Genomic DNA, 27,911 nt, shown 5'->3' with positions numbered 1-27,911 from the left:
GCCCGCGTCGAGTGGGTCCGTTCCGCCTCCTCCGCTGTGGCAGCCGAGGCCGGGCTGGGCTCGGAAAGTGCTGCCGTCAGCCGGCCGAGGGCGGGGCGTGGAGGAGGAGGCCGAGCCGGCCGGGGATTTCATCATGCGGGGGGCCGGGCCTCCGACGCTGCCACCGCCGCTCCATGCTGTGGCCTCTTAGCGTCCTCCGCGCCGCCCCGCTCGGCCGCCTCAGCAGCAGCCGCCGCCTCCTCCTCTTCCTCGTGCCGCCCGGCCCCGCCGCCCCGCTCCACACTAGACGCCCCGCAGTCCGCCAGAGCCGGCGCCCCGCCGCCTCGCCCCCGCCCGGCCCCGGCGTCGTCGCCAGCATGGACGGGCCCGCCGCAGAGACGCTGCTGGCCCCGCTCAGGCAGGCGGTGCGGCTGCAGGTGAGAGCCCGCCTGGGAGCCCCGCCCGGGGTCCTCCTCCTCCCTCCCCCCGCTGCTGCCAGGCAGGTCTGGGAAGGGGGCCGGCCTGGGTCTTAGCAGGCCCCCCACAGGGGTGTGTGTGTCTGGGGGGGGTCTGGTCAGGGTCGTAGCCAGACCCCCCAGGCACACCTGGTCATAGCCAGACCTCTTCCTCCACAGGGGTGTGTGTGTGTGTCAGCCTGGGGAGAGGTCTGGCTGTGAGAAGGGGTGTGGGGGGATCTGGTCTGGGCCATAGCCAGCCTCTCCCCCAGGCACACATACCTGGTCAAAGCTAGACTCCCCACACAGACACACACCCCTTGTCATAGGCAGGCCCCTCTCCCCACACGCAGGTACCTGGTCATAGCCAAACACACTTGTGGGTGTGTGGAGGGGTCTGGCTATGACCAGGTGTGGGTGGGTGCCTGGGGGGGTCTGGCTGTGATCCAGGTCAAAGCCCCCTTCCCAGGGTTTGCCTGGTAGCTGCAGAGGGGACGGTGGGGGAGGGGATACAATGGAGGACACAAAGCGCCTCTACTTGTAAGTATTGTATAGAAGGGGGAATTTGGGCAGCTGCAGCTTTTCAAACCTTTCCACGTTGAGCTGCACTAGCCCAAATTCTCTCTTCTATACAGTGGCTAAAGGTATGGATACTCTGTGTTGTCTATTGTATTTGTTCGCTCTAGGGAAGGGGTATTCCCCATCCCCACCATTATCACCTCTGCAGTTACCAGGCAGGTCATGGGGCTCTGGTCTGGATCATAGCCAGGTTTCCCCCTCCCCCGACACACACCTGGTCATAGGCAGCCCCCTGACCCCCCCACACCTGGTCATAGGCAGCCCCCCATGCCATACTTGGCTGTTGCCAGATGCTGCCCCTCCCTGACACACATACACACATCTGCGTGTGTGTGTTGGGGGGATCTGGCTGTCATCCAGAACAGAGCCCCAGGACCTGACTGGTAACTGCAGAGCTGGCAACTGTGGGGAGGGGGAATACTCCTTCCCCAGGGTACTTGATACAATGGAGGATACAGAGTGCCTTTATCTTGAACCATTGTATAGAAGAGGGAATTTGGGCAGGTACAGCTGAACATGGAAGGGTTTAAAAAGCTGCAGCTGCCAAAATTCCCTGTTCTATGCAATGGTTAAAAGTAGAGGCACTCAGTGCACTGTGTCCGATTACGCTACCCTTTTCCCAACCATATAGATTTCCATAGCCCCACTCAGGCACTGGGAAAGAAAGACTGCAGTTTTCTTCCCCACCCCAGGAATGAGTCAGTCTGTCTAGATCCCTCTCTGAGGTGGGGAAAGGTCTTCCTCCTTTTACTGATCCTTAGGTAGGCTGTGGTCCCCACTACACAGGTACTGGGGGAAGGAAACTTCCCATTGTGATCAGTGGGGGTCCCGAGTGACTGTGATTTGGATGGTTCCAACAGCTGTTGGTCTGAGGATGCTCAATTTAAAAAAAAGTGGGTGGTGCTGAATAGTGCCCCCCCTCCAATATTGGGTCTCTGGGTGGCCTTTACTTAGAATCCTGCCTCTTAGTGTTTGGAGGGGATCTTTTCTCTTCCTTCTCTCCTTCCCTTTTGTGTAGGACTGAATCTTCTTGGTTGTATCTCAAAACACCATAGATGCAGCAATCTACTTAATCATCAGGAACTTGGATAAATGGTTTTGTCTCTGTAAGATTCCCAGCACGCCTCTGTGTTATTCTTATTCAACCAGGTATTTCAGAAGAATGCTGATAGGCATCCTTTGCTTAACAGGATGGGTAGCATCTTAATTAGGTTTCACCTGAGCATTCATTGTGAATCATCTTGCAGCATCCTAAATTACTGGGTTATAAGGGGCTCTTAATGAGTAAAATTCTAGTAACATGCAATCGGAATTTAACTATTGGATAGTTGTGCAATAAAAATTCTGGAGTTCCTGTCTGAGGCACACCAGAAGTTGAGCTTGGTACAAGAAGGGACTGACAGGTGCAGACTGTGTAAAGCCATGTGAAATGGCCAGAGGAAAGGATGAATTGTGAGGTGTGAAGTGAAGGTTGTATGGCTGGTGGCTTCAGTTACAAAGGAATCCAGAAGGGAGGTGTTGGTGCTTATAACTTGCCCTCTCCTTGAAGAGTAGATCAGTCAGGCTGGGCAGGTTAGTGTGTTCCTCCTGCAGCAGTGCCTGATGCAATAAGCTGCTGTGTTAGAGGGTGGTTCCCTTTCCAGTCATAAGGGATAAAGCTGCAGCGGACTCTGCCACATCAATGCTCCTCCCCTGCACTTTTTTGGGGCTGGGCAGGCTCCTTCCATTAGTCTGTGTCTTGTTGGTACTTTTTTGTCTTCCCCCCTCATGTGATTGCAGCTCTCCCTTTCTCTTTCACCTCAAAACTGCATGTGCTGCTGGCATTTTATGGTGTGCTTTTTTTCTTTCCATACAACTCATAGCATGGCAGTGCTTTCTTTTGGAACTGACAGCAGCCAATTTATTGGTATTTCTCCGTTTTCCCCTTTCAGCAGACCCTTTCACCTTCTTTGGTTTTATGTTTTTCAGAAAACAGTTCCCTCCCCTCTGCCACGTTGCCTGCAACTGCAGCGACTTGAAGTGAAACTGATATTTAGAACGGAGCTTGCTATTAGGATGGCTGCAGCAGGGAACTTTGGCAAACTTTTGGGATTTTCAGTAGATGCAGTTGTGGGCTGTCACACATGATTGGTCTCCTGATGTTTTAATCTTGTAAAACTAGGAATTCCTTGTGCATATGAGGATCTTTTTCCTCCTCCCCAACTCTGTTTTACAACCTGGCTTGGGCAGAATCCAGTGTCCCCCTCTGATTTTTCTTGGAGAAAAAGCAGATAAAAGTGAGTTTCTGTACCAGTGGGGGGAGAGAGAGAGAGAGAGAGAGAGAGAGAGAGAGAGAGAGAGATGTATATATGTATATATTTATACATAAAAATTTGGTGAGGTTCAAGCCTTTTAACAAAGAAAAGATCAGTAGGTTGAAGACACATGCTGAACTGAGAACTGTGACTCTAGGAAGACAATGGTGTGGGTTTTTTCTTCCAGATCCTAAGTAAATGCTTAGAATATATTAGAAAGTGGTTCCTAAACTCTGTAGCACCTGGACCCACTTTTTAAAATGACACCCTATTGGGACTATCTAGGTTTAACAGAGTTTTAAAAAAGGAGATCTAGAAACAAATAAGATCTTGTTTGTTAGTAATACGCGTAGTATCCAGAAAAAAGAGCCTCAAACAATTATCTCCCTATATTTGCACATGCTTTCAAACTGCAGGAACTGAGCTTTTTGCAGGGTATTTGCCAGCTACAGTATCTGATTTCTGAATAGCCCCAGGTCTTGAGGCAATTTGTTATCTGATCTTTCCATCACCCTTTATCCATCCACCAAAAATCAGGTCATGACCCACCAGTGGGTCCCAACCCACAGTTTGGAAACCACTGTTTTAGGAGATGCATTATACTGAGTCAGACCACTGGTCCATTTAGTCCAATACGAACACTCTGCATGTCTCAGGCAGATGGTTATCCTAGTTCTGCTACTGGAGATGCAAATTTCACTTCCCCCCTTTTTAAAAAAAGAAAAAAGAAACTATCTTTATATGCAGGATTGTAATTGTGTGTGCCATCTGGGAAGCTACGACCAGCATTGCTTCCATAACCACAGTCTTCTCAAGTACATGTGTTGAAAGCCCTTATGCAACTAACTATGATGATTTTTGCAAGTTTTAAAGAGTTCTGTGACCCTGTGCTGGAGATGCCTTGGACTGAATTTGGGATATACAGTGTATGCATGCTCTTGCTGAGCAACAGGCCGTGCAGTTTGAGCAGAGAAAGGATGTAATTGCTTCATTTCTGCAGTAAGAACTACTCGCTGAAGAGAATTAGTGTTGCTTTCAAATGTGATGGGGTAGTGGCCTGTCCTCCAAGGCTGTTTGAAGGTGAAGTAAGAAATCCTTGAAAAAGTGGCCTGCAGCATTCTTAAGAATCTGTCAGGTTTGGCAGTAAATAAGTAAAAGCCCCAGAAATGTGATCATTTCTGAAACAACTCAAACATTATTCAGAAAAACAAAGATACTCCTTGAGTTTTTTAATTCGGAATGGGTTTTTTCCTCTTCAGAAAGCTACTGTGCTTACCTACAGGCTTAAAGCATTGTGGGTCAGGAATGACTGGCCCCCCTAATCTGTGACTTTGTTGTGAGTTTGAAGTGGCAGAAAAATGAATCTTTGTCATCTTTCTTTTTGCACCTTTATGGAATATCTTCAGGACAGAATCTAACCTTAACTCTTTGCATTGCTGCTTCTAGGGAGAACTTGTTCGGAAGCTGAAGGAGGAAAAGGCTCCTCAGGTGGATGTTGACAAAGCAGTAGCTGAGCTCAAGGCTCGGAAGAGAGTCTTAGAAGCAAAGGTGAGTTCTTGGCATTCTGCTTGTTCCTCTTATCCCAGGGCCTTTATGGTGTTTTCTTCCTTGCTAGCTACATAGTGCTATTTCTATGCCTGCTGCTGTTGGCATTCTTTCCATTTGTACTGTAGCTGTATTATCTTGTACTCTATCTTAATTAAACCATTTCTGCTCAACATTGCATATATGCAGCAGGGATCAAATGTGTATACCTGTGAGTTGGGCAGAAGTGGGTTAATAAGTTTGTATCCCTGTCTTCGACAGAAGTGCTTTGCAAAATTTAAACAGTACATCAGTGATATTTTAGAATACAGTTTTAAAAAAAGGACCTGATGACTGCAACTCAAGGGCAGTTGGAAAGACCTGGAAATTAGAAAGGGCTTGGTCTGGTACAAAGTAGGCACCAGGAAAGCCTCTTTGGATGAGTACCGCATAAACAGGGCACCCTAACCTAAAAGGTTTTCTCCCATGTTGTTGCCTTCTTTACCTATGAGGGCAGTGGCACCTGGAGTGACCTTGGTGCTTAGGCAGGTTGAGGTACCTGACTCACATTGGACTTTAAAAGTAAATCTAAGGCAGCTTTTCTGTGCTTGTTTGCAGAAGACATCTGTGTGGATGAATGTGACCTTTCCATCTTTCATGCATAAAAAATGGGAATATTGAGGAAGGGTTACATAAGCTATACACTCTTCACCCTGTGCAAAAAATCTGAGGTGTCTGGGGTCCTAAGAAATTCTTGTTGGCATTCACTAAGGCAACCTTTTGACCACTGCTCTGTGCAGGTCTGGCTCACAAAAAATGAAACAAACTTTTCATCACTTTGCTGACCCTGTTGAGTTGATTCAAGACTGAAGAGGCAAAGACTATCATTTTTTCAGCTTGTGCAAGTGCCCAATTTGAAAGAATAATTCATTTTGAACATTTACACTCCAGTTTTCTTATAGAACGGCTTGGGAGCCACTTCCCTCCCCCCTTATAAATGTTGATCAGTAATTAGTTACGTTTCATGAAGTGTTTTACTTGTTTTACAGCCCCGTCCTGAGCTGCCCACAATGCCCAGGTCCGGTGGCTCCCTGGAGGGCTGCCGCCGGATCCTGTGCCTCCCGTGCTACCGCAGGAGGGTCCTCAGGACATTTGTCCCCTTCCCCCAAGTAAGGGAAGCAGCCCCACAATGGGGCTACTCACTTTAGCAGCGATCAGAAGGCACTCGTGTAGGGCGTGCAGCCCTGCACGAGTGCCTTGGATCCTGCAGAGCTCGGCTTCACGGATCCGCCTTGCTCCCCCCTCCCTGACAAGCCTCCTGCCCACCCCGGAATGCCTCCCCCATGCCCCCGGCCGTGCCCCTGTTCCGCAGCCCGGTGGTCCGGGAGACGGCTGAGCCGTGGAACCTGGGCGACTGCCGCGTGCTAGCCCAGTGCCGGCTGGTGCTGGGCTAGCTCCGGCGGGAGCCCAGCAATGTGCCCCGCAAACGTGCCTCATGGCACGTTTGCAACTGAGGCCCGCAGCGCAGGGCCATGCCACAGACCTCAAGATTGGGCTTTTAATTGTGTTTTTAATTGTTTTTTGCATTTTATTTATTGTTGTAAGCTGCCTTGGGTCCCTTCAGGGAGAAAGGCGAGATACAAATGCAATAAATAAATAAATAATAGTACTTGCACTGAAGACTGGATTCATTCCTGTGTTTAAGAGACATGAAAGGAAATGGAAAGGTTTTTTACTATCTTTGCTGTTAGTGTTGGGATTATCTTGCTCTCCTTTCAACCATACCTGTGTCAAGGGAAAATTGCACAAAAGGTGTGAGTGGTTACACAAACGTGCTGACTGTGTTTTGAGCTATCTTTCTTCGCTCCAGTTGAGGATTCTGGATAGTTTTCTGTGGTTGCTTCTTTTGTTGCCACTTCAATCCCTTGTCTTGCTTATTTTGAGAGTCCTGCTCCTGGGGCAATAGCATGCTGGATGCCCTGCACTTTAATTTAAAGATAGCCTTTAAAGATGTGTTGAACTTCAAATTAAAGTGGAAGGTATTTACCAGTACTTCAGTGTATATAGGGCAATGAATCCCAAAAAAAGGAGATTAAAAATAAATTGGGGAGAGCTATTTTAGCTGAAACTGTTATTTTTGTCACCCTTTGTTTTGCAGGAACTGGCTTTGCAGCCTAAGGATGACATTGTGGACAGACCTAAAATGGAAGATACCCTGAAAAGAAGATTTTTCTATGACCAGGCCTTTTCTATTTATGGAGGTACACAATTAATAATTCAGTTACCATTGTAAGCCCATTGGTGTGTGATACCATATTTTTGTTGTTCCCTTCTGCTTATGTTAGCTATAAAACCTTAACAAAGTGCAAGGTATAAAATAGAATGGCCAAGTTAAATGCAAGGCAAGTAATATAACTGCAGAAACCAGTTTTATTGTGGTTTTTAAAAAATATGTTCTGAGTTAAATGACAGTTCCCAAGGAACTGTGGTTTAATTCTGCCCCAGAACAAAAGCTTTCACCCTCTTGTGTGCAAAACAGAAGAAGAAAGCAGGGGAAGTGTTTAGTACTCATTCTCATTGTATCTGAATCCAGGCTCTTTGTTACCCCCTTATTGCTTCTGGCACTTTGGGAGAGGAGGAGATCAGACTGAATTTTTCTAATAGTGATCATGGCAAATGTCTCCATTGCTTCTTCTGTAATAAAGCAGTGAACCATAGTGAAGAATGCCTTCTATAGCATATTCTCTGTAAATACAACTGTGTAGATTAAAGGGAATAAATGTCTGTTTAACATAGTCAGTGAAAACTTATGTTCAAAGGAAATTTATGAGGTCCAAATGAGTAAAATGAAAACCCATGGTTAAATTTTTCATGATGTACCATTGGGTTACATGCATATATCTTGAAATGGTTGCATGTTTAGTTTATTGCATATCTTAATAGTCTTAAATCTGTATTTTGCCAATTCCTGCACAGAAGTAGTTGATTTGGGTGGTGGATCTGTGACTTACCTATATTAGTTTTTGCTTATCTTATTGATTTTGTGTTTTAAAGTTTTATTGTAAGTGTATTTGAGCTGTAGTTGAAAGGAAGGGGGGGAATAAGTGTCTTAAAAGAAATATCTAGTTTTGTTTACTCCTAGTTTGATTGCAGGATTTTATTTGTAGTTGTTTCATCAGGTGTTTAGGTAGCCAGTCCTTGGCTAGAGACTGAAATTCAATCCAAAAACTAAATGGGTTTAGATTAACCTTGAACTCACCAAACCAACTTCCTATTTCATCTCTTCATGAAGCTATAGAGCAGTGGCTTTCAAACTGCAAATAGGTAACATTTGCAGGTTGCCATGAGTCTCTCAGAATCTTAGTTCCTGAGACTGATTGATCAACTTCTTATCTACTTCTTTTCAAGGTGATGTTGAAAAGCTACCTGGGCCAGTAAACAAATCACCAAGATAGCGGTATGACTGAATGTGTTTGATCTTATGTGAGTCAAGGTGTCATACCTGAGTAGCAGGCTTATGCCAGACAATCAGTTTTCTTTTGTCATAATGAATACAAAGTGAATTTATGCTTCCCAGAAATTCTGCAGGAAAACTGCCCAGGATGCCTCTTGAATTGATTATAACACCAGTAAAGTTCAACAGTTAAAACTGGGGAGTGCAGTGACACAGAGGAGGCATAAATATAAGGGGTTCTTGTGTTCACAACTTTTTTTCTTGTAGGTGTAAGTGGCCTGTATGATTTTGGTCCTGTTGGTTGTGCATTGAAGAACAACATAATTCAAGCCTGGAGACAGCATTTTATCCAGGAAGAGCAGATTCTTGAAATAGACTGCACCATGCTCACACCAGAGCCTGTTCTGAAGTAAGTGCAACCCTCAAGTATGTGTGTTTACAGCAGTGGTGTCTAAATTTCTTGAAATTTGGTGACCACAGTCTGTTTGTGTTTAGATTTATTGTTTTACTTGACCATATCTTGGAAAGCTCAACTCAAACTTAGTATTGAGGTCTGCAAAAGCACAATAAAATTAATAGTACCAAGCTAGTAGAAGTTCTCATGTGGGAAATCCCAACATTCCCAAAGTCTGCAAAGCTGTGTTCTCAGTCTCAGCCCCTTGGTAGCAATTTGATGAAAATATTTACCCACAGAATTGAGTTACTGTAAGGATTAGAAAAATGTCTGTGAAGTGCTTTGAGTATTTAGAGAAAATGCAGTGCAGACATGGTGTCAGGGAGTTACTTAGGTGAGAGTCATCAGAGGGCCCAGCTGGCCAGGTAAACCCCTGAACCCTCAGTAAAAGTAGCAGAGGTACTGCCCAACTTACTGTCAGGGGGCAGGTGGGGGGGGTGGCCTAGTATAGGGCTTCACCCCAGGTCCCCTGGCACTGATATTGTGGTGTGTTATTAACCAGACAGCCTCTCCTTTCAATTTGCTGCATATTCTAAAAGTTTTATCTGTGACCCAAATGTTTCCTAAATGGTGGAAGTGGGTTAATAAAAGGGATGAAATCCTAGGTTGAGCTTTGGAATGGCTACAGATGGTTTGTAGGGGCTTCTTGTGTCGCTCAACTTAAGAAACGACGATCAGCCTTAAGAAAACACAGGTCATGGTTCAGGATGTGGACTCACCTCTCTGCATCACAATCTCTGCGCATGAACTGGACGTTGTCCATGACTTTGTGTACTTTGGCTAAACAATCTCTGACACTCTTTGTCTCAATACCGAGCTAAACAAACACATCGGTAAAGCAGTTACCGCGTTTTCTAGACTCACAAAGAGTCTGGTCCAACAAGAAGCTGACGGAACATACCAAGATCCAGATCTACAGCGCTTGCGTCCCGAGTACACTTCTGTACTGCAACGAGTCATGGACTCTTCACTCACAACAGGAGAGGAAACTGAATGCTTTCCACATGCGCTGTCTCCGACGCATCCTCTGCATCACCTGGCAGGACAAAGTTCCAAACAACACACGAGCTGGAATCCCTAGCATGTATGCAGTGCTGAAACACACGCCTGTGTTGGCTCGGTCATGTCGTGAGAATGGATGATGGCCGGATCCCAAAGGATCTCCTCTATGGAGAACTCATGCAGGGAAAGCGCCCTACAGGTAGACCACAGCTGCGATACCAGGACATCTGCAAGAGGGATCTGAAGGCCTTAGGAGTGGACCTCAACAAGTGGGAAACCCTGGCCTCTGAGCGGCCCGCTTGGAGGCAGGCTGTGCAGCATGGCCTTTCCCAGTTTGAAGAGACACTTGGCCAACAGTCTGAGGCAAAGAGGCAGAGAAGGAAGGTCCATAGCCAGGAAGACATTCCAGGAACAGACTGCACTTGCTCCCAGTGTGGAAGGGATTGTCACTCCCGAATCGGCCTTTTCAGCCACACTAGACGCTGTTCCAGAACCACCATTCAGACCGCGATACCATAGTCTCTCGAGACTGAAAGTTGCCAACTACTACTAACTACTACTTGTGTCACTCAGTAATATTGAGGTGGTGATCCTGTACTCCATGAAAGTTTGTCACCTGTATTTTGAAGATGAGTTTAGGAAAGATCAAACTCTTGAATAAGCACCTACTGCCTTAGCATCGGGCAGTTATTTTTAAATCCTGGTGTTAAAGTCAGAAAAAGCTGACTTAAATTCAGTTTCCCATTGATACTTGCTAGATTTTCTAAACTTTTCATAACAGTTGGTAAATTGAACCATTAAAACGTGTTAATTTACGACTGACTAACTCTTTAACTAACTAACTTTAACTTTAACTAGGAGGGTAAACCTTGTACCATTTGTAGTCACTAGGAGAAGAGATAGTAGCTCTGGCACTTTTTCTAGTAAATGGAGAAAAAGACATATGAAGCTGCACACAGAACAATGATACCCCTCTCCTCTTTCCCTTTTGGCTGCTTTCTCTTTCAGTCTTGCTCCTTATCTATTGCATAATTCCCCTGCCTGGCTTTGATTCCTTGCACACTCCAGAGACAAAGTGGAGAAATGATCCAGAACATTTGCTTCCTTTGTCTTTGTCCGCTCTAGAAGCAGTGGCTGGTGGTTAGGGACCAGACAGCGCAGCTTGTTTTCATGAGAGGCAAAGCAAATGTTTGTTTATAAACAGCAAATATTTGAACAAGAAGTCACTAACCTCGAGTCAATGAGCATAAAAAACAGGTCTACAGAACCATTCACCTTAGCACAACTTCTTTTGGTTGAAAAGTGATATATAAATATTCTTGATAAGTATAATACTTGACCTGAAAAAGTGCATGTTTTTCCATAGTTTTATTTACACGGAAATGCTGCGCTTTTGTGAATAATTATGAATGAATTGTGAATTCATTTTAATGTCTGCTCATTCATGGAGAATCACTGATTCAGTTTTAAGAGATTGTATTTTAACCAGATTGTTTTTTAATATGGAAAATTTGCTGTTCAACAATAGATTTAACATTTCACCACCTGTATTAAGTCATTACTTTTTATCTACACTGTTCCTCAGGGAGGCATGCTCCATTTTGAGAAGTGTAGAAGTTTTCAGCAGCCTGCCTTGTAGCTGATTTTGATTGCAATAGTTTTTGAATGAAATTTTCCCCCCACTGCAAGTGGCTGAAAGGATGCCTTACTTCAATGCCATTTGGAATGATAGTGCTGTTTGCCTTTCTAGGACCTCTGGCCATGTAGACAAATTTGCAGATTTCATGGTGAAGGATGTGAAGAATGGGGAATGCTTTAGAGCAGATCACCTTTTAAAAGGTAGGTATAGCAAAACAAGGACTGACTGGAATGTCTCATATTGGTTTATCTTGCCCCAGGCAGATGTGATCTAGCAAATAATCTGAAAGTGAGAAAGCCCTCTGTGCAAAAGCCAGGTTACAAAAAGTGTTGACATTGTACCATGTTGGCACATGTCCAAGCATTGTATGTTTAAGATTTTTCCTCCCCCTTATCTCTGGCAGCTAGTAACTTCTTGGAAAAAGAGAACAGAAAGCCGCAGGGTTGCCCAGAGATATTGGGTAGTGTAAGAAGATTGGGGGGGCATGAGAATTGTGGCATATTAAGAGTTATGTGTGCTTCTATGTTTTGACTTTGATTATCCTCAAAATAGCAGGAGACAATGCTTGATGAGAATCCAGTACCAGTTAAAATATTCTGATCTTAATTGTCTGGTAGTTCTACAGCAGTAGAGGAGAGGTTGTCCTGGTGTGGCATCATTTCCCATGCGTTTTGCAGGCAGGGCAATGACAAGCATTCTAGTGAAAGGAGGCTCTTGCTCAGTTAGTCTGTTTCTGCATGGAAGTTTTGCTTGTTGGCATTCTTTGCCTGGCTTGGTAGTTTTTGGGTTGTGTTTTTTTAAAAAGTCATAACTAAATGGCTTGGCAACGAAACTTCAGATAATTCAGCTAACTTGATTTATTGATTTCCATGGTGCCTAGTCATATCTAACTTTCTGGTTACAGTGCTTTGCTTGCCTTGGCGCACCAGAGGTCCTCTTTATTGGCTTTAATTAGAGGTGATCTCTGTCCTGTCTTAGCAGAGACTTGGACCGTTTTCTGTAGACATGATATTAAACCTGAGCAATTACATAACTCAGTATACCTTAATTAAATCTGACTGAGTTGTGCTGACCTGCATATGCTGGAGACCTTCTCTCATTCAGCATGTGGGAAAGATGCAGAATCTGCTTTCAGCCTCTAGTTCAGTGTGTTTTCAGATGTTCTGTTTTCAGGAAACACTTTTCACGTTGATGCTTCTACTGAGGAACTCTTGTATGTTACAGTTCTGCGGAATATTCTAGCATGAACCAGTGTGGGCTAGCCATCCTTGCCATTGCCCCACTTGAACAGATATGTTGCCTAGAACATAACTGATTCTCCCCTGTGACTGGGCATGTTTTGTGGGGTAGTCGGTTGTGGGCAAACATATCCACCATTGCTGATCTCCTAGTGAATTTCGAGGAAATCTCTTTGCTACTCTGGTTTTTAGAATCCATGTTTTGTTGGGGTTGATGATCATCCATGAAACCTTCTTTCTTTCCTCTGCATGCAGCTCATCTACAGAAGCTGATGTCTGACAAGAAATGTACAGCTGAGAAAAAAACTGAAATGGAGAATGTGCTAACCCAGGTTGGTATATAGTTTGACAAATGGAATTAGAGGCACACGCTTTCTAGAGCTCATTCCCAGAGGTGAAATAAGACTAACTAGTACTCCAGGTTCATTCAGTATATCTTCAACAAGACCACTTCCAGTTAGTTGTACTGAAGTGCTGATTCTGTCTGGAGAAATGCTTCCTTGCTTAATACTTGCATAGGCTCCTGCAAACAGGTTAGAATCCATCATAACTATAGAATGGTGACCTGGGAAAGTGTGGCTTGCCCTGGTTTCCTTCTGGGCATAATTCATGGTTCTTGTGTTAACCCAGGGGTGCCCAAACCCTGGCCCTGGGGCCACTTGCGGCCCTCAAGGCCTCTCAGTGTGGCCCGCTGGGAGCCTCCACTCTCCAATGAGCCTCTGGTCCTTCAGAGATTTGTTGGAGCCTGTACTGGCCCGACGCAACTGCTGTCAGTGTGAGGGCGACTGTTTGACCTCTTGTGTGAGCTGCGGGCCAAAGGCTACCTCCATTGCTTGCTGTTTCATGTCTGTGATGCAGTAGCAGCAGCAAAGGAAAGGCCAACCTTGCTTTGTGTAAGGCCTTTTATAGACCTTGAGCTATTGCAAGACCATTCATTCATTCATATAAGTTCATCTTTAATATATTAGTTTATGTAAACTTATGTAAATTTATTCAAATTTTAAATTTAAATTAATTCAATTTTTCCCCGGCCCATGACACAGTGTCAGAGTGATGCGGCCCTTCTGCCAAAACTTTGGACACCCCTTTGTTAACCTATAAAGCCTGCCCGTGAATGAATTGGAGACTAAATAAGCTTCCTCCTTCTCTATGTCTAGATTCATCTTTTGAACAGGATGAGTCAAGGATACCCCCTTAGGTATGCTTTCTGTACACCAGATTTATGCAACAAGAGAAGTTTGTTCACATTTATAGAATTTGCTTTCTCTTTAGATTTAGCAACATTTGAACATTATACGTAGTGCTTGAACACCTTTCGAATGGCTTCTGGGAGGGCTGTTAAATCAAAGAAAATTTATTTTAATGGCTCATACCAAAAAGGAGTTTGAAAAGAGGGGTTTAGCTGAATTGTTTGACTTACACCTAAATCTAGAATGGGTAAAGGCTTTACCATCCATAAACTCAATACAGACCGGGGGGGGGGGGTGGCTCTTAGAAGGAAGTGAAATGGGGAGTGGGGAGGAGAAACGATCTCCTTAGAAGGGAGAAGAAAGGATGTAGAAAGATTAGATGGGTATCCCACAGGAAGCTACCATTGAAAAAGCAGGGTTTAGGGTTCAGAGAAGCAGGAAATTGGGTGGAATTCGTAGAAGAGGAAAAATGGGAAGGTTCCTGTATTGCTGATCCTGGGTGCTGACTGGCATAGTGACCCTTGGATGGGATGACTTGATGCAGCACCAGCAGCTTAATGCTCCATGGCTGACAGTAGGGCAGGGCAGTAGGCACAGCTGTTCTCCATGCCTGCTCCTGTTAACACATACACTGACGTGTTACATGACACACTTTTCATACTGTTGCCCTAGAGCATTATTCTCTCACCAGCAAGAGTCTCGTAAGATGTCATATCGTTGCTTCCCTCAATAAAATGCCACGATAATAACCAAGTCTGCTCTTAGAGAACACAACCTCCCTTGAAGAAGAAGTGGACGGCATAGAATTGGTCACTGCAGTGATGATTACTATTATTAAGAATTAACCATTTATTTTTGTTGCTCTTGCTGCCTCTTGTGTCTTGCCTCTAGCTGGACAACTACAGCCAGGAAGAGCTTGCAGACCTGTTTGTGAATTACAACGTGAAATCTCCTATTACAGGAAATGACCTCACTCCTCCAGTGTCTTTCAACCTGATGTTCAAGACCTCTATTGGGCCAGGAGGAAATATGCCAGGGTATGTCAAGTGTGGTGGTTGTACATGTGCTCTCTCTGTAACTTCTGTTGGGAGAAAATGACTTGGATCATACAGCAGTTGAATGTGTTTGAATGTGGTCTGCGTCTATTCGCCAGCCCTCACTTTTTGGAGGGAGTCCTTGTGATCTTTGGGTCGTTAAAGGGAGAGAGATTGTTCATTTCAGCAGTGATGGTGAAGGCAGCAGGACAAGAAGAACAAGTGGTGTGCAGTTGTGGATAAGCCCGGCACACAAAAAACCTTATCTCCCAAGAATAATGATGTGTTTTCCCACTTGTGGTTGGAAATTTGTGCAGTAGGGAGTTCTGGCAAGGACTGAATTCCACATGGGAAGTGAGCCCTTTGTAAAAGAGCATGTGGTGAAAAGAGTAACTATTTGAATCCTATTTGAAGAGTAACTATTTGAGTCTTTGCTAGGAACAACTTACACACTGAAAGCTAAGTCCAGTTTATGTATGTGTGCTTTTGTACTGAACATTTGAGGCTAAAAAAATCTTTTCCAGATAATTGTGAAGATTACTGTGATCCCTGTGGCCAGATCTGTCCTGCTATCACATTTTTACTAAGCCACAGAAAATGTTGGTTTCCACCAAGTTTCTGAGAGGCAGTGATGCTTCTGACTGACCACTAATATCATAGGGCAGTGTTTCTCAAATGGTGAGTCGGGACCCACTAGGTGGATCGTGAGCCAATTTCAGGTGGGCCAATTTCAGCCAATTCATTTCAGTATTTTATTTTTAGTATATTAGACTTGATGCTACCATGGTATGTGACTGCATTTGAGGTACTGTTACAGACCTGTACTTTTAACAGGCTACTCTGTATATGATTTTAACAATGATGGTCAATGGGACTTATTCCTGGGTAAGTGTGGGTAGGAATGCAGCCTAGAATTGTTAAAAATTTTCCTGCTTGATGATGTAACTTCTGGTCATGGCATCACTTCCGGCGGGTTCTGATAGATTCTCATTCTAAAAAGTGGGTCCCAGGGCTAAAAATTTGAGAACCACTGTCATAGGAGTATGGTGTTAAGTGAAATTCCATTCAGGATTGCATTTATAGTGAGCCATCCTTTATCTATGGGCTCAGCATCTGTGGGCTTGACTTGGCTGAGATCCCAAACCTGCACTGATGTTCCTCAAGGACCTCCCAGATGTGACTGGAAGTGCCTTCTATTCGCAAAGTGGTCGCACACAGCCTCCCTGCACCTCAGAAGACCTGCAGGCCTCTGAAAGGCACTTTTGGTTTTCAAAAAAAACCCAGAAGTGCCATTCAGAAGCCTCGGGGAGGCCTTCTGAGGTGTGTGGAGGCCACACAGGACCTTCCTGTGCCTCAGAAGGCCTCCCCGAGGCTTCTGAAAGGCACATCCTGTTTGCGTCTACGGAATTTGGTGTCTGCAAGGAGGGGAGTGGCTCCTGGAACGGATCCTTCATGGATACCAAGAGTCCACTGTATTTTAATGCGTTTCTTCCTATGGGACCAAATGCAGAAATAAGAGAAACCAGAAAATGTGAGTCCAAGTACAGGCTCAAACCTGATCATAACTGGGAGAGTAGGGAAAGGGAAGAGCTTGCAGTGGAAATAGGATAAGGATTTCGGCTGTCATCCTAGCTAGGCAAGCCAACAGTAGAATTGGGAGGAGGTGGTGATTGATTAGCAAGATAGGCTACCTCTGACATTGCACATCCTTGGTGATATAGTTAGAGAAACCAAGCTTGTCTGATCAGTTTTCTTGATTCCTGACAATTATTTTATATTCTGTTGTATGATTTTGTTTTTCTAAAGTTATCTGAGGCCAGAAACGGCACAAGGGATCTTCCTGAACTTTAAGCGCCTTTTGGAATTTAACCAAGGCAAATTGCCTTTTGCTGCTGCTCAGATTGGGAATTCCTTTAGAAATGAAATCTCTCCTCGCTCAGGACTCATCAGAGTCAGGTAGTGTAAGTTTTCTTCTCTTATCAGAGAATTTGAGAAGGCTTTCTGTATCCAAAGGAATGCAAGCTTGTCCTTACCAGACTAATGATCATGACCGTATCATAAGCCTTCCTTAAAATGATTCAGTTGCATCCATCTACTCCTGTTTCCTGGTCACCAGCTACCCTGTATCTGGGGTGAAACAGTGTTGTTCTGCCTTCTATTTCCCTTCTGCACCTTCTCCTGCATCTACTTAACTTACTTTATCTTGATCGCATTTCCACCCCACAAAAAAGTCGTCATTGAGTTATGTCGGGTGTTTGTGTTCATTGCATTTCTATCCTGCCCTTTCTCCAAGAAGATCAAGGTGTTGAAGTAGCTATTCTACTCCCACTTACTCTTCTCTTACCTACTCTACTATTCTCACAATGCTGTGAGATGGGTCATCTTTAGAAAGAGTGGCCTTGCCTGAGGTCTTGCAATGAACCTTTGGGTATGAAGGTGACTTAAATCCAGATTGTCCCAGTTGATGGCTCCACCCAGTGAACCACACTGGCTCTCCATCATATCTGCAATGTAATATTTGACCTGTTTCGTCACATTTATAATGCAGTTCTTCAAGTACATATTTCCTATGGCTCTTTATTTGCATAGAAAAGCAGCCTTTGGGGGGAGGGGGGAATCATGATTTTTTGAGATATTATAAACATAGTTTTAACATGCCTGTGTTTTTATTTTTAGAAAGAGAAACCTAAAATGGTTTGAAAAGAAACCAGTTTTATATTTCTTTTAGGTCTTAAAAAAAATCAACCATATGTTGATGTAGTTCTTAACAAGTTACTACAATTTTGCCAGCCTCCCTTTTTTGGTAGTTTGCGTGGTTAAAATGGCCCTGTATTATGCCAGCTCTTGTGGTAAGAGCGTCGAGGTAGATTTGGGATAGTACTGTGAGGATTTGTTGGGTTTTTCACCTTTGGGAAGGCATTCTGGTGTTCTTTTAATAGTTGCTCATCCTAGACTGTGGCTTTCTGTGTGTGTTTTTTTCTAAAGAGAATTCACTATGGCGGAAATTGAGCACTTTGTGGATCCCAGTGAGAAAAATCATCCGAAGTTCCAGAGCATTGCAGACCTCCATATCCTTCTGTATTCCTCCAAAGCCCAAACTAGTGGGCAGTCAGCGCGTGTCATGCGCCTGGGGGATGCCGTTGAGCAGGTAATTCAACTACATAGGGAATGGCTGTTCAGGGAGTAAACTATGAATGGGTTTACTTCTACTTACATAGATGAAGGCAGAGCGGGTATTTTTGTTAGTTCAGGAAGGACATCATATAACACAAACTAAATATTGGCTTTATATTTTTACACTGTAGTAAATCCCATTGTATCGAATGGGGCTATTCCCAGGTAAGTAGGCATATGTTTGTCATCTTAAACTGGTTTAGCAGTGATGGTGTCCTCCCAAAGAAGCTGTGGGAATTGTAGTCTTGAGATTTTAAACTGAATTCTCAGCCCCTTTCCAGAACCTTTGAGGTTTTTTGAGGGAGGACTTGCTCGTTTAGCATATGTTGGAGTTTAATTTATACCAATTGTCATCAAATTGTTATATCCCTCTGATATGCAGCTGAGACTTGGGAGTAGGCTCTCATGCTCAGGAATAAGTCACCATCGCGAGCAAGCCGTAAACCACAAATTTAATTATTTCACACTCTTGTGGTGTGGAAATTTTTCTTGTTACATAGCAGATCGTCTTGAGAGTTTGTGGTGCAAACTCTGTTTTGTGTTGGTACAAACACACACCAGTCATACTTCAGAGCTGCTTTGCATTTTCTTAGGGAAGCAATTTGTGAATTCCAGTGTACCTTCTCTTTTCCTCCCAGGGTGTAATCAATAACTCGGTGCTAGGTTACTTCATTGGCCGCATCTACCTCTACCTTGTAAAAGTCGGCATCTCCCCAAGCAAGCTGCGCTTTCGGCAACATATGGAGAATGAGATGGCTCATTATGCGTGTGACTGCTGGGACGCGGAATCCAAAACATCCTATGTAAGTCACTACAAAGATGAAAATACAGGATATTAAATAGGTATCCTGTAGAGTAACTGAAGCAAATCTAAATTTGTTGTTCATTGGGTACTTCTCTGACTCTTAGTACTGGACTCATTGCGTCTCAGAACTTCAGTCATTCTGGCTTCTGCCCCCCCCCCCCCATGACAGAACTGGCATTCTTGTTGGGCCCAGTTTTTTGGCCATGTCAGTTTGTGTTTGGTCTTTAGCTTGTGAAGTGCTGAGTTTCAAGCATGTGTTCCTTTACAGATCTCTGGAATATGGGCTGAGTTGTACGAAGATGCCTGCATTGTATTTTTGGCTGAATTTTTTCTACAATTTTACTGTCTGATCTTTTTTATATGTAGTCTCAGAGTGGTAAGGAATTTTTGTGGTTCTGAGTTGAAGACAGTGAGCCAGTTAGGTAGAAAGCTGTTGATGTTCACCTTACAAATTGTGCATTGCAAATTGTAGAAGATGGTATGGCCAGTCTGAGGAAGGAGTGTGGAGGGACCCCAGACTGACTAATCTGTTTAGGTAATTAAAGGTCACTCTTCATTTCTTGGCCTTTGCAGGGATGGATTGAAATTGTTGGCTGTGCTGACCGCTCCTGCTATGACCTCTCTTGCCATGCCAGAGCCACCAAAGTTCCTCTTGTTGCTGAAAAGCCTCTCAAGGAACCCATATCCTTTAAAGAAGTGGAATCTGCCATATGAAAGAACGTGTCTTTCTGTCCAGTGAATTGGGCTTGGAGGGTGTCTGGGGCAACTCAGTGGATTTACTTTTGGACTGAAGTAAGAAAATGTCTTGAATCCATTGACTGTGAAGTTCCACTGATGCTGGTGTAAACTTGAGGTGAGATACCAGGTGTCAGGTTGATCCAGTATTGAAGAGAGATAATAGTACATCTCATCGTGTCAGGAATTACCGTTGGTAAAAGCATGATGAAGAAGCTCTGTAGTTTTCTGTGGCCAGCTCTGTTTCAAACATCTATGATCTTCCACAAATGGAGTTCCATGAGGGGATAACTTGCATAATTTTCTTGTCCAGGCTTCAGCTAGTGTAGCTCACTTGGGTTGATGCCATGCTAACAAGAAATGGATTTGTGGTGTTTACATTGACTTAGATCAGTTGCGCTCTATGAAGGAGGCTCTTGTAAGTGATCTGTTAACTTATGAAATGGTCTGTGGTGCTTTCTGCGTGTTGTAGAACTTGCAGATGTTGGAGTGGAGGATGTCAAGCATCACGTGCGTATAAAGGTCTGAAACTTTTCTTTTAGTCTGATGTTCTTTCAGCACCTTGCACAGAGCGATGAATGCAAAATAAGTGATAAACAGTGGTGGGGCTACAAAGATGTTAAGCTGCAAAGCATGAAGTTGAGTGGAAAAATTTCCATGCTAAGATTCCTTAACACCACCTGAACAGAACAGCAAATGTTGTTCAGTTTGAAGCAAATAAGGGAGCTGTCGGCAAAGCTTACAAGAAGGATGCCAAGTTGGTGCTGGAATACCTTTCCATCTGTGATAAGTGTTACATCAACGAGATGGAGGAACTGTTGAATGAAAAAGGGTAAGTTCTGTCTGAGCCTAGGTGAGGTGATTAGGCATTCTTGTACATTTGCGTTGCTACAGTATTCAGCTTGAAGCATCAAAAATTGCAGCAATGCATTACTCGCCATCAAGATAAGTAATATAGTACATATTCTCTGCCTGTATTTCATGAACTTGGGCATAGATCTACAGGCCAGATGTACAGTTTCAGTATTCATTCAGAAAGAAAGCATGTGCCTAAGCCCTTGTGAAGGAAAGTAGGGAAGGTTTGAGCAGCTTGTCTTAAAACCTTGGAAATTGACTGAATAGGCTTGTATTCAAGGACATCTGCAAGAAGGATCTGAAGGCCTTAGGAGTGGACCTCAACAGATGGGAAACCCTGGCCTCTGAGCGGTCCGCTTGGAGGTAGGCTGTGCAGCATGGCCTTTCCCAGTTTGAAGAGACACTTGGCCAACAGTCTGAGGCAAAGAGACAAAGAAGGAAGACCCATAGCCAGGGAGACAGACCAGGGACAGTCTGCACTTGCTCCCAGTGTGGAAGGGATTGTCACTCCCGAATCGGCCTTTTCAGCCACACTAGACGCTGTTCCAGAACCACTATTCAGAGCGCAATACCATAGTCTTTCGAGACTGAAGGTTGCCAACTACTACGAATAGGTTTCCAGTCAATAAAGGCACCTGCATAATTTGAAAAATCCCATGTCAGTATCTGCAGTAATCTATTTTAAATATTTGCAGTGACTGCCTGTCGCAAACTTAGGGGGGTTTGGGGTGCTCAGAGTTCTTGGTTCTCGAACCCTAAAGCCCTCAAGGCCCCCTGTTCAGAAGTACTGCCACCAGCCTGAACATCCAGGGACGTGTCTCAGTCCAGGGACACTGGGATCCTCTAGGCTTAATTCTATCCCTTGCAGCACTGAGCACTTTCTCCAATTAAAGGTTCAGTTCTCAAGTTACTAGACCTCAGTGAGCACTTGGTAGCTTGCTGAGCGGCTGGGCAGGATTCTGAACCTTTGTCCCCAACAGACAATGAAACAACTTGGTAAAAGAGATTTTAGTTTATTCAGTACATAAGGTTACATAAGGCAGCAAATGCTAGAGGCATAAACATCTAGGAAACATATCAGCAATAAAATAACAAAGCTAGCTGGCTATCTCTATTAATCCCTATCTCTCACCTGGGTCGACTTCTTGTGGATGTTTTAGCTCCAGGCTACCTGTGAGGCCAGATGCCCATGTTGGACAATGGAGCTCACAGCGTGCAGGATGTTGCACCCAAAACCTCTGTCCAAGAAGGAACAGCACACACCCCTTGGGCCTCATTATTATACTTCTTATGCTAATAGTACTGAGGTGACTTCATACTTATTTAGACTGTCCAATCAGAAACTTTTGAGGACAGAACCTTCTCCGAAGTGGGCCTGGTTGCTAGTCCTCCTAGTTCTTACCCCTCCCAACTGGAGATCCACAGCTGCATTTCATCAGCTTGATAAGGCGCCGTTCTGTCTGCAAAGGTACTACATTCCAATGGGTTGTAATTCTTGTTGTCTGTCCTTTCTGGTCAGTGGAGGATAGACAACAATCTTTGTGTTTGTTTACTCACATTCTTGCAGCTAGGAACTGCTAGCAACTTCTCTGTTACTGACTTAGTTTGGTTCAGGCTCCGCATGCTAACCAAGGCCTAACATGTACATATACATGACGCTGCCTAGAAACTTCCTCCTCTTTACCCCCTGTAATACTGACCTTCATTATCTTTGCCCCCCATAATACTGTCCATCTGCATTAACTACTCCATTTGTATTACCGCTTTTATTTCATACACTGCCACTCTTTTGCCCCTTGTCTTAAAAAATACCATGTTCCTGTCAAAGTAACCCCCAGAATACATTGGGTTGTCGGGATCCTCTAGGAAAGGGCTCTCCAAACCCCTGCCCACATCTACCCAGACATCCTGCTGCACAGCTTTCTGGGATGCTGGGCAATAGATGCGACTGCCCAGAGCGTCTCTGTGCTCGGATCAACTTGAAAGAAACATGTTGATGCCATGGAATCATAAGCGCCACTTGGAGTGGGGAGGACTTTTTCAGGATACAGCCAACTCCATTTGGAGACTCCTGACTCAGTTTCTCAAATTATTCAGGGAAAAGTGGTGCTTGTGTATTAAGCACAATACTGTAATAGCAGTTTTCTGGTTTCAATGTTCTAAACATGCTGAATGTAGCAAGCTTAGTGTAAGGTAAAACCAACTCCCAAACCTGTAAAAGAGATGTAGAGATAAAGGTTGTCTTGGTCCTTCTAGAAGCTTGCAGGGGGCTGCTGCCAGTCTGTTGCTCTTTGGTTCCTAGCCTTCAAGTTTAGGCCCTGTTCAGACCAAATATAATAATGCCCCTATATAAATCAGTGGCGTGACCTTGTCTAGAATGCGAAGTATGGTTCTGGTAATCTGTCAGTCAGAATATTGTGGAGCTGGAAAAGGGGCAAATGCAGGCAACACAAATGGGTGGGGAGGAGAGAGGGAGATTCACAGTGAATACACATGCAAGAAAGGCAGCTCAGGGAGGGCATACTTGAGGCGTATAAAATTACGCGTGGTGTGCAGAAAGCAATCTCCCTCTCTCACAGTACTAGAACCAGAGATCATTCAGTGAAACTTGCTGGCAGGAGATTTAGGATGGACAATAGGGGATACGTCTTCACACATAGTTAATCTGTAGGGTTCAGTGTCAACAAGGTGGGTGTTTACTCTTGGCTTCGATGGCTTTAAAGGGGGGGTTGGGCAAATTAATGGAGGGCAGGTCTATCAGTGTCATCACGATGGATGTCCTGCCTTTGAATACCAGTTAACAGGAGCAACAGTGGGGGAGGTGTCTGCCTTTCTTCTTGGCTTCCTGGAGGCAGCTTTGGGGCTGCTGGGAAACAGGATGCTGGACTTAAACTTTTGCATGAGTCCGTTTCTGTGTTCTTCACTATTACTTTTTTCTTCAACCTTCTAATGGACCTTCTATCTAAAAAGGAGCAAAGTGCAAATTTTTGAAGTCACCCTCTTCCTCCTCCTTTACAGGGAATTTACTATTGAAACTGAAGGGAAAACTTTTCAATTGACGAAGGACATGGTCAGTGTGAAGAGGTTCCAAAAAACCTTACACGGTAGGTCTCTCCACCACTTCTTAAGTAGTAAAGTTCACAGTTGGAAGAGCTTTCCCAAAGTCACCAAGAGCCTTCCTGTTAACTGTGGCCAAATAAATGCTTGCCCCTGGCAGTGCTGTGGCCACTTTGTGACCTTCCTGTGGGCAGGCTATAAATCACTACCCTGCCCATTGATGCTGTCAGATAACAATAGTTTTTTCCAATGTTTCCCTTCCGTTGGGCTTGCTAGCATGGGATAACCACTTTGCATGGTCAGGGCTCTATTGGTAACACAAGCAACTGCTAATTGCATGATGTCATCCGGTTGGGCATGATTTGACCATTCAGTGTGATCAGATTGAAGTGGTCCAGCCTTGCTTACAGTGGTCTGTTTGTAATGGGGGGGGGGGGAATGTTCCTGAGAATCTGCCACTACCTCATACCACTGATTGAGTTTTGTTGACTCGGGAGGTCACACTCCTAAACCTTGGTCTAAGCTGGTTCAGCAAAATATATTCTCTTGCCTATTTTGATCTTTGTCTTTTAGTGGAAGAGATTGTTCCAAATGTGATTGAACCTTCGTTTGGTATTGGAAGAATCATGTACACAGTATTTGAGCACACATTCCGTGTACGGGAGGGAGATGAACAGCGAACGGTAAGTTTTCTTGGAGCTGATTATGAATCAAGATTGTTCTCATTGCGCACAAGCTGCTTTGTGTGCATGATAGCCAGCCATTTCTTGGATGCAGGAAAATCAGCTTTTGTAGCTTATGTAGAGCAGAATTAAGGCCCCATGTGTATTTCTAATTCCCATGAGGTTCAAATGATGACTTCCTCTAACCTGTAAATGATTATCATTTCACATATCCAGGGCCAATATGCCCATTTCATTGGTCTGAGCCTCCTATTTTGCTTTTCTCTTTGCACCAGTACTTCAGCTTCCCTGCTGTTGTGGCACCGTTCAAATGCTCTGTCCTTCCCTTGAGCCAGAACCAGGAGTTCGTGCCATTCGTGAAGGAACTATGTGAGTATCCTACAGGTTCTTCTGTAACGTGGGGAAGGGGCATGGTCAGTGACAGAGTATATGCTTTGCATGCCAGAGGTCCCAGGTGAAATCCCTGACACCTTCAGTTGACAGAATGCTGATCACGCATTGTAAGCAGCGGATTGGTACTTTGTTTGGCCAAACCAGGAGCACAAGAGTCTCCTTCCCTGAAAGGGGATTGGAAGGGTGCTGGGAGTTGGGCGGGCCCAGAGGGTTCTCAGGGCAGCAGCACCCAGCACTCTTCCTCCTCTGCACGTGGGCACGGTGCTGACACCCACCCGCCCGTCCCTAGAGCAGTCTGAGTTCTACTGGACGCCATTTGGGGCTGGATAGGAATTTTATGCTGTCTGCCAGGATTGGCTGGTGGCAGGCAGTTTTTCCACCTACCCCAGACTGCCAGGCTTAAGGGGTCTCTTTTTCCTGCTATCCTAGGTCACTTTATGGCAGGTGGTGTGGGGTAGAAGGCGTGAACTGGATCTTGGGGTGCGGCTTCAGGCAGCACAGGCAGGACGGAACCCACTTTCAGTCCTCAGGGGCCCAGCGGCACAAGGGCAGGGACAGGGCCCTGGCCAGGACTGCAGGGCCACCTCAGAGGCTCTGTAGCTCGAGGTGGCATTGCCCACAGTCCAGATGTCTCACCCCTTCATGGGATGAAGACCTGGGTAATGGGGCCAGGCTTGATGTCGGGCGCACGCCCAGCCCGGGGGACAGTTACAATTTTGGTGCCTTCCGAGGGTCCAGCCTCCGCAGCACTGGTGTTTTGCTGCCACAGCATCTGCAGGTCTCTCTGCCTCTCCTTCTACACTATCTTGCTTGTTAATAAAGTGGCCCTTTCTCCCAGCTCAGTTGTCTCGAGTGTTCATTGGGGGGGGGTGCACAAACAAACAAATAGCGGGTGAAAGTTGGGAAGTCCTTCTGCCTGAGGCCGTGGAGAGCCACTGCCAACTGAAGTGGACAACACTAAACGAGATGGATCAATGGTCTGATGATCAAAGGAAGCTTTGTTGCTGTGATTGTTCAGAGGAGTTGTAGGTAAGGTGGCTTAAGATGTTGCCCCCAGCAATATTGGTCTTAAGAGGTTATAGCTCTTTGACAGAGAACGTCTCGTGTGCCAAGAATCTGGAATTCCAGCAATATTTCTGTCCTGTGGCCATCTCTTCATCCTATGTCTTGTAGGTGTGTCTTCCTTACATGAGAGCACGACTAGAAAAAAGGCCTAGGAACTTGTTTATAATTAAGATGTTTCCCTTTTGGTGCAAGGTACCCTTTTTGGTTTTCCTTTTGGTGCTAGAGAAGGCTTAACGGAGGGTGAGATGTGGTCTTCTGTGTTGCATAATCTGGTTCATTGTGCACTTGGGGAATTAGCTTTCCCAGTTGTAGATTTGTTTGTGGTGTTTAGTAAATTCCTATTTCAATTTATACCCTATTCTATTCATCTTGCAGTTTTTTTCCCTACATGTTAAAAAAAGTTTCCTTCTCTTGCTTCTCACAGACCAATTGGTGATTCTGTGGTCACTGAGAGGGACCCAGTCCAAGCCTGTATATCCCTGGGGCTATGGGTATCCTACACAAATGTCTAAATAAAATGAACTTGTGCTTGACTTGCATGAGCCAAAGCCTCTGGTTGTGGGTTGCGCAACGTTTTGAAGTCTCCTGAATTTTTGGTTTTAATCTCGTTTTAATCTCTTACAGCCAGTCAACTCTAGATGGCATTGCGAATGATTTTTTTTGTTGAAAAGTGGTGTATGAACTTTGCATACTACTTCTCTCTCTCCTTTCTTCAGCTGAAGCGCTCACTCGAAATGGAGTCTCCCACAAGGTGGACGACTCCTCTGGCTCCATTGGCAGGCGTTATGCCAGAACTGATGAGATTGGTGTGGCTTTTGGGATCACAATAGACTTTGATACGGTCAACAGAACTCCTCACACAGCTACCTTACGGGACCGTGACTCGATGCGGCAGATACGAGCTGAGGTAAGAGACTATTTTGCAAAGGTTAGGTGATTTAGAAATTTCTGCTTACTCTGAGCAAGATGTGCTTGGGCTGCCAAGAGTAAGGCATGGGGTGACAGCTAGGTAGGGGGAGCTAAAACTGTGCCATGGAGGAGAGAATTGGAGGCTAGAATCTCCTGCTCCACCATGAGGGGAGACCCAGTTAGCAGGGAAGACTGCTGCAACCATACCAGTTCCCTGAAGGGCTGCAAACATTTTTGCTCCTGATCAGCTTCGCAGGAAGGACAGAAGGATTCACCAGAGCTCATTACCCTGATCTAGAGAGATTCTGTAGGAGCAGTATCAAATTGTAAGACTGTTCAGAAACTAGGGGTGGAGACTATTGGAGGAACTTACGTGCATGCTTTTGAGTAAGGTGGAGCTTGGAAGAGAGAGCCCCATTGCAGGAGATATTCAGTCACCAACCCTCTGGAATGGCAGAGATTCAAAAGGACCAAATTCTTCTGAGCATGTAAATTAGCCTTCATTCTGGCATGTGGAGTACTCACCAAATATCTTTGATCTCAGTGCATCTTTTTTCTTGTGCTTAGATTTCTGAGCTTCCTACTATAGTCCGGGACCTTGCAAATGGTAATGTGAGCTGGGCTGATGTGGAGGCCAAGTATCCACTTTTTGAGGGACAAGAGACTGGCAAAAAGGAGACGATAGAGGAATGAAGCCACCAACTGGAAACAAACCTGTATCCAGAAGGCCACTTTTTCTGTTCATGTTAATGAAATTTATTGTGTATTATTCAAAACCGCATTATTTGCGCTCCCAGGGACAGTTTGGTTATTTTTTCCTCCTCAATTGCTGCCTAATTTTAATCCCTTTCTCCAGTGACCACAATTAAAGTGAATAAAAATGCTGCTCCATCAGCCTCCTCTCGCTTTCCTGTCTGACACAGTGCTTTTTTTGTAAGAGATCCTTGGCAACCCTGCCATGTTGGGTGTTCCATCTGTTTGAATGTGTAGGGTTGCCAATATGTTTTAATGAAGTAGGAGTGTCATTGTATCTGTGTGTGTTCATCCTTCAGCACAGCCCTGTGAAAATAGATGAATTTAGTATCTCTTTTTCAGGTGGGGAAAACTGAGAGCATGATGTGTGCAGATCAAGCTTGGGTTTGAGTCTAGGTTTCCCCAGTCTTTTCTGACTTTTGGACCACAAGTACACTTATCCTTTCCCAAACTATAACACTACTTTTTAAGCCTGTGTCATAGATTTTACTCAATTTCTGAACCATTTGCCTCCCACAGCTTGCTTTATTCTTCTGGTTTGTGTAAAAGGGAGCACTGTTGTCATTCTGTTCTTCTGTTTGTGCCCAGAACGAACCTGCAACTGCTTCAGCTATGCTCATTGGACACGATGGGGGCTTTT

At 44.8% G+C, this 27,911-nt stretch overlaps 1 protein-coding gene across 1 annotated transcript; it reads left to right on the top strand.

Moving 5' to 3' along the window:
- On the top strand, positions 1–27,424 carry GARS1 (glycyl-tRNA synthetase 1). Its single transcript, XM_066627594.1, has 17 exons — positions 1–416; positions 4,754–4,855; positions 6,990–7,092; positions 8,553–8,694; positions 11,492–11,580; positions 12,874–12,950; positions 14,700–14,845; positions 16,649–16,798; positions 17,828–17,990; positions 18,655–18,819; positions 19,395–19,503; positions 20,244–20,388; positions 23,430–23,515; positions 24,042–24,151; positions 24,427–24,520; positions 26,326–26,516; positions 27,086–27,424. The coding sequence occupies exons 1-17, from the start codon at positions 174–176 to the stop codon at positions 27,209–27,211; spliced, it is 2,241 nt and encodes a 746-aa protein (XP_066483691.1). The 5' UTR covers positions 1–173; the 3' UTR covers positions 27,212–27,424.
- The last annotated feature ends 487 nt before the right edge of the window (positions 27,425–27,911 follow it).

The sequence above is a fragment of the Tiliqua scincoides genome, chromosome 5 (assembly GCF_035046505.1).
Source record: "Tiliqua scincoides isolate rTilSci1 chromosome 5, rTilSci1.hap2, whole genome shotgun sequence".
In the NCBI taxonomy this organism is placed as follows: Eukaryota; Metazoa; Chordata; class Lepidosauria; order Squamata; family Scincidae; genus Tiliqua; species Tiliqua scincoides.
This window is presented reverse-complemented; position numbering and strand designations above follow the sequence as displayed.

Coding starts and splice junctions, on each gene's coding strand:
- GARS1 (XM_066627594.1), top strand. CDS start 174: ATGCTGTGGCCTCTTAGCGTCCTCCGCGCCGCCCCGCTCGGCCGCCTC. Junction 8,695..11,491: donor ACACCAGAGCCTGTTCTGAA/GTAAGTGCAACC, acceptor TTGCCTTTCTAG/GACCTCTGGCCATGTAGACA. Junction 18,820..19,394: donor CGGAATCCAAAACATCCTAT/GTAAGTCACTAC, acceptor TGGCCTTTGCAG/GGATGGATTGAAATTGTTGG.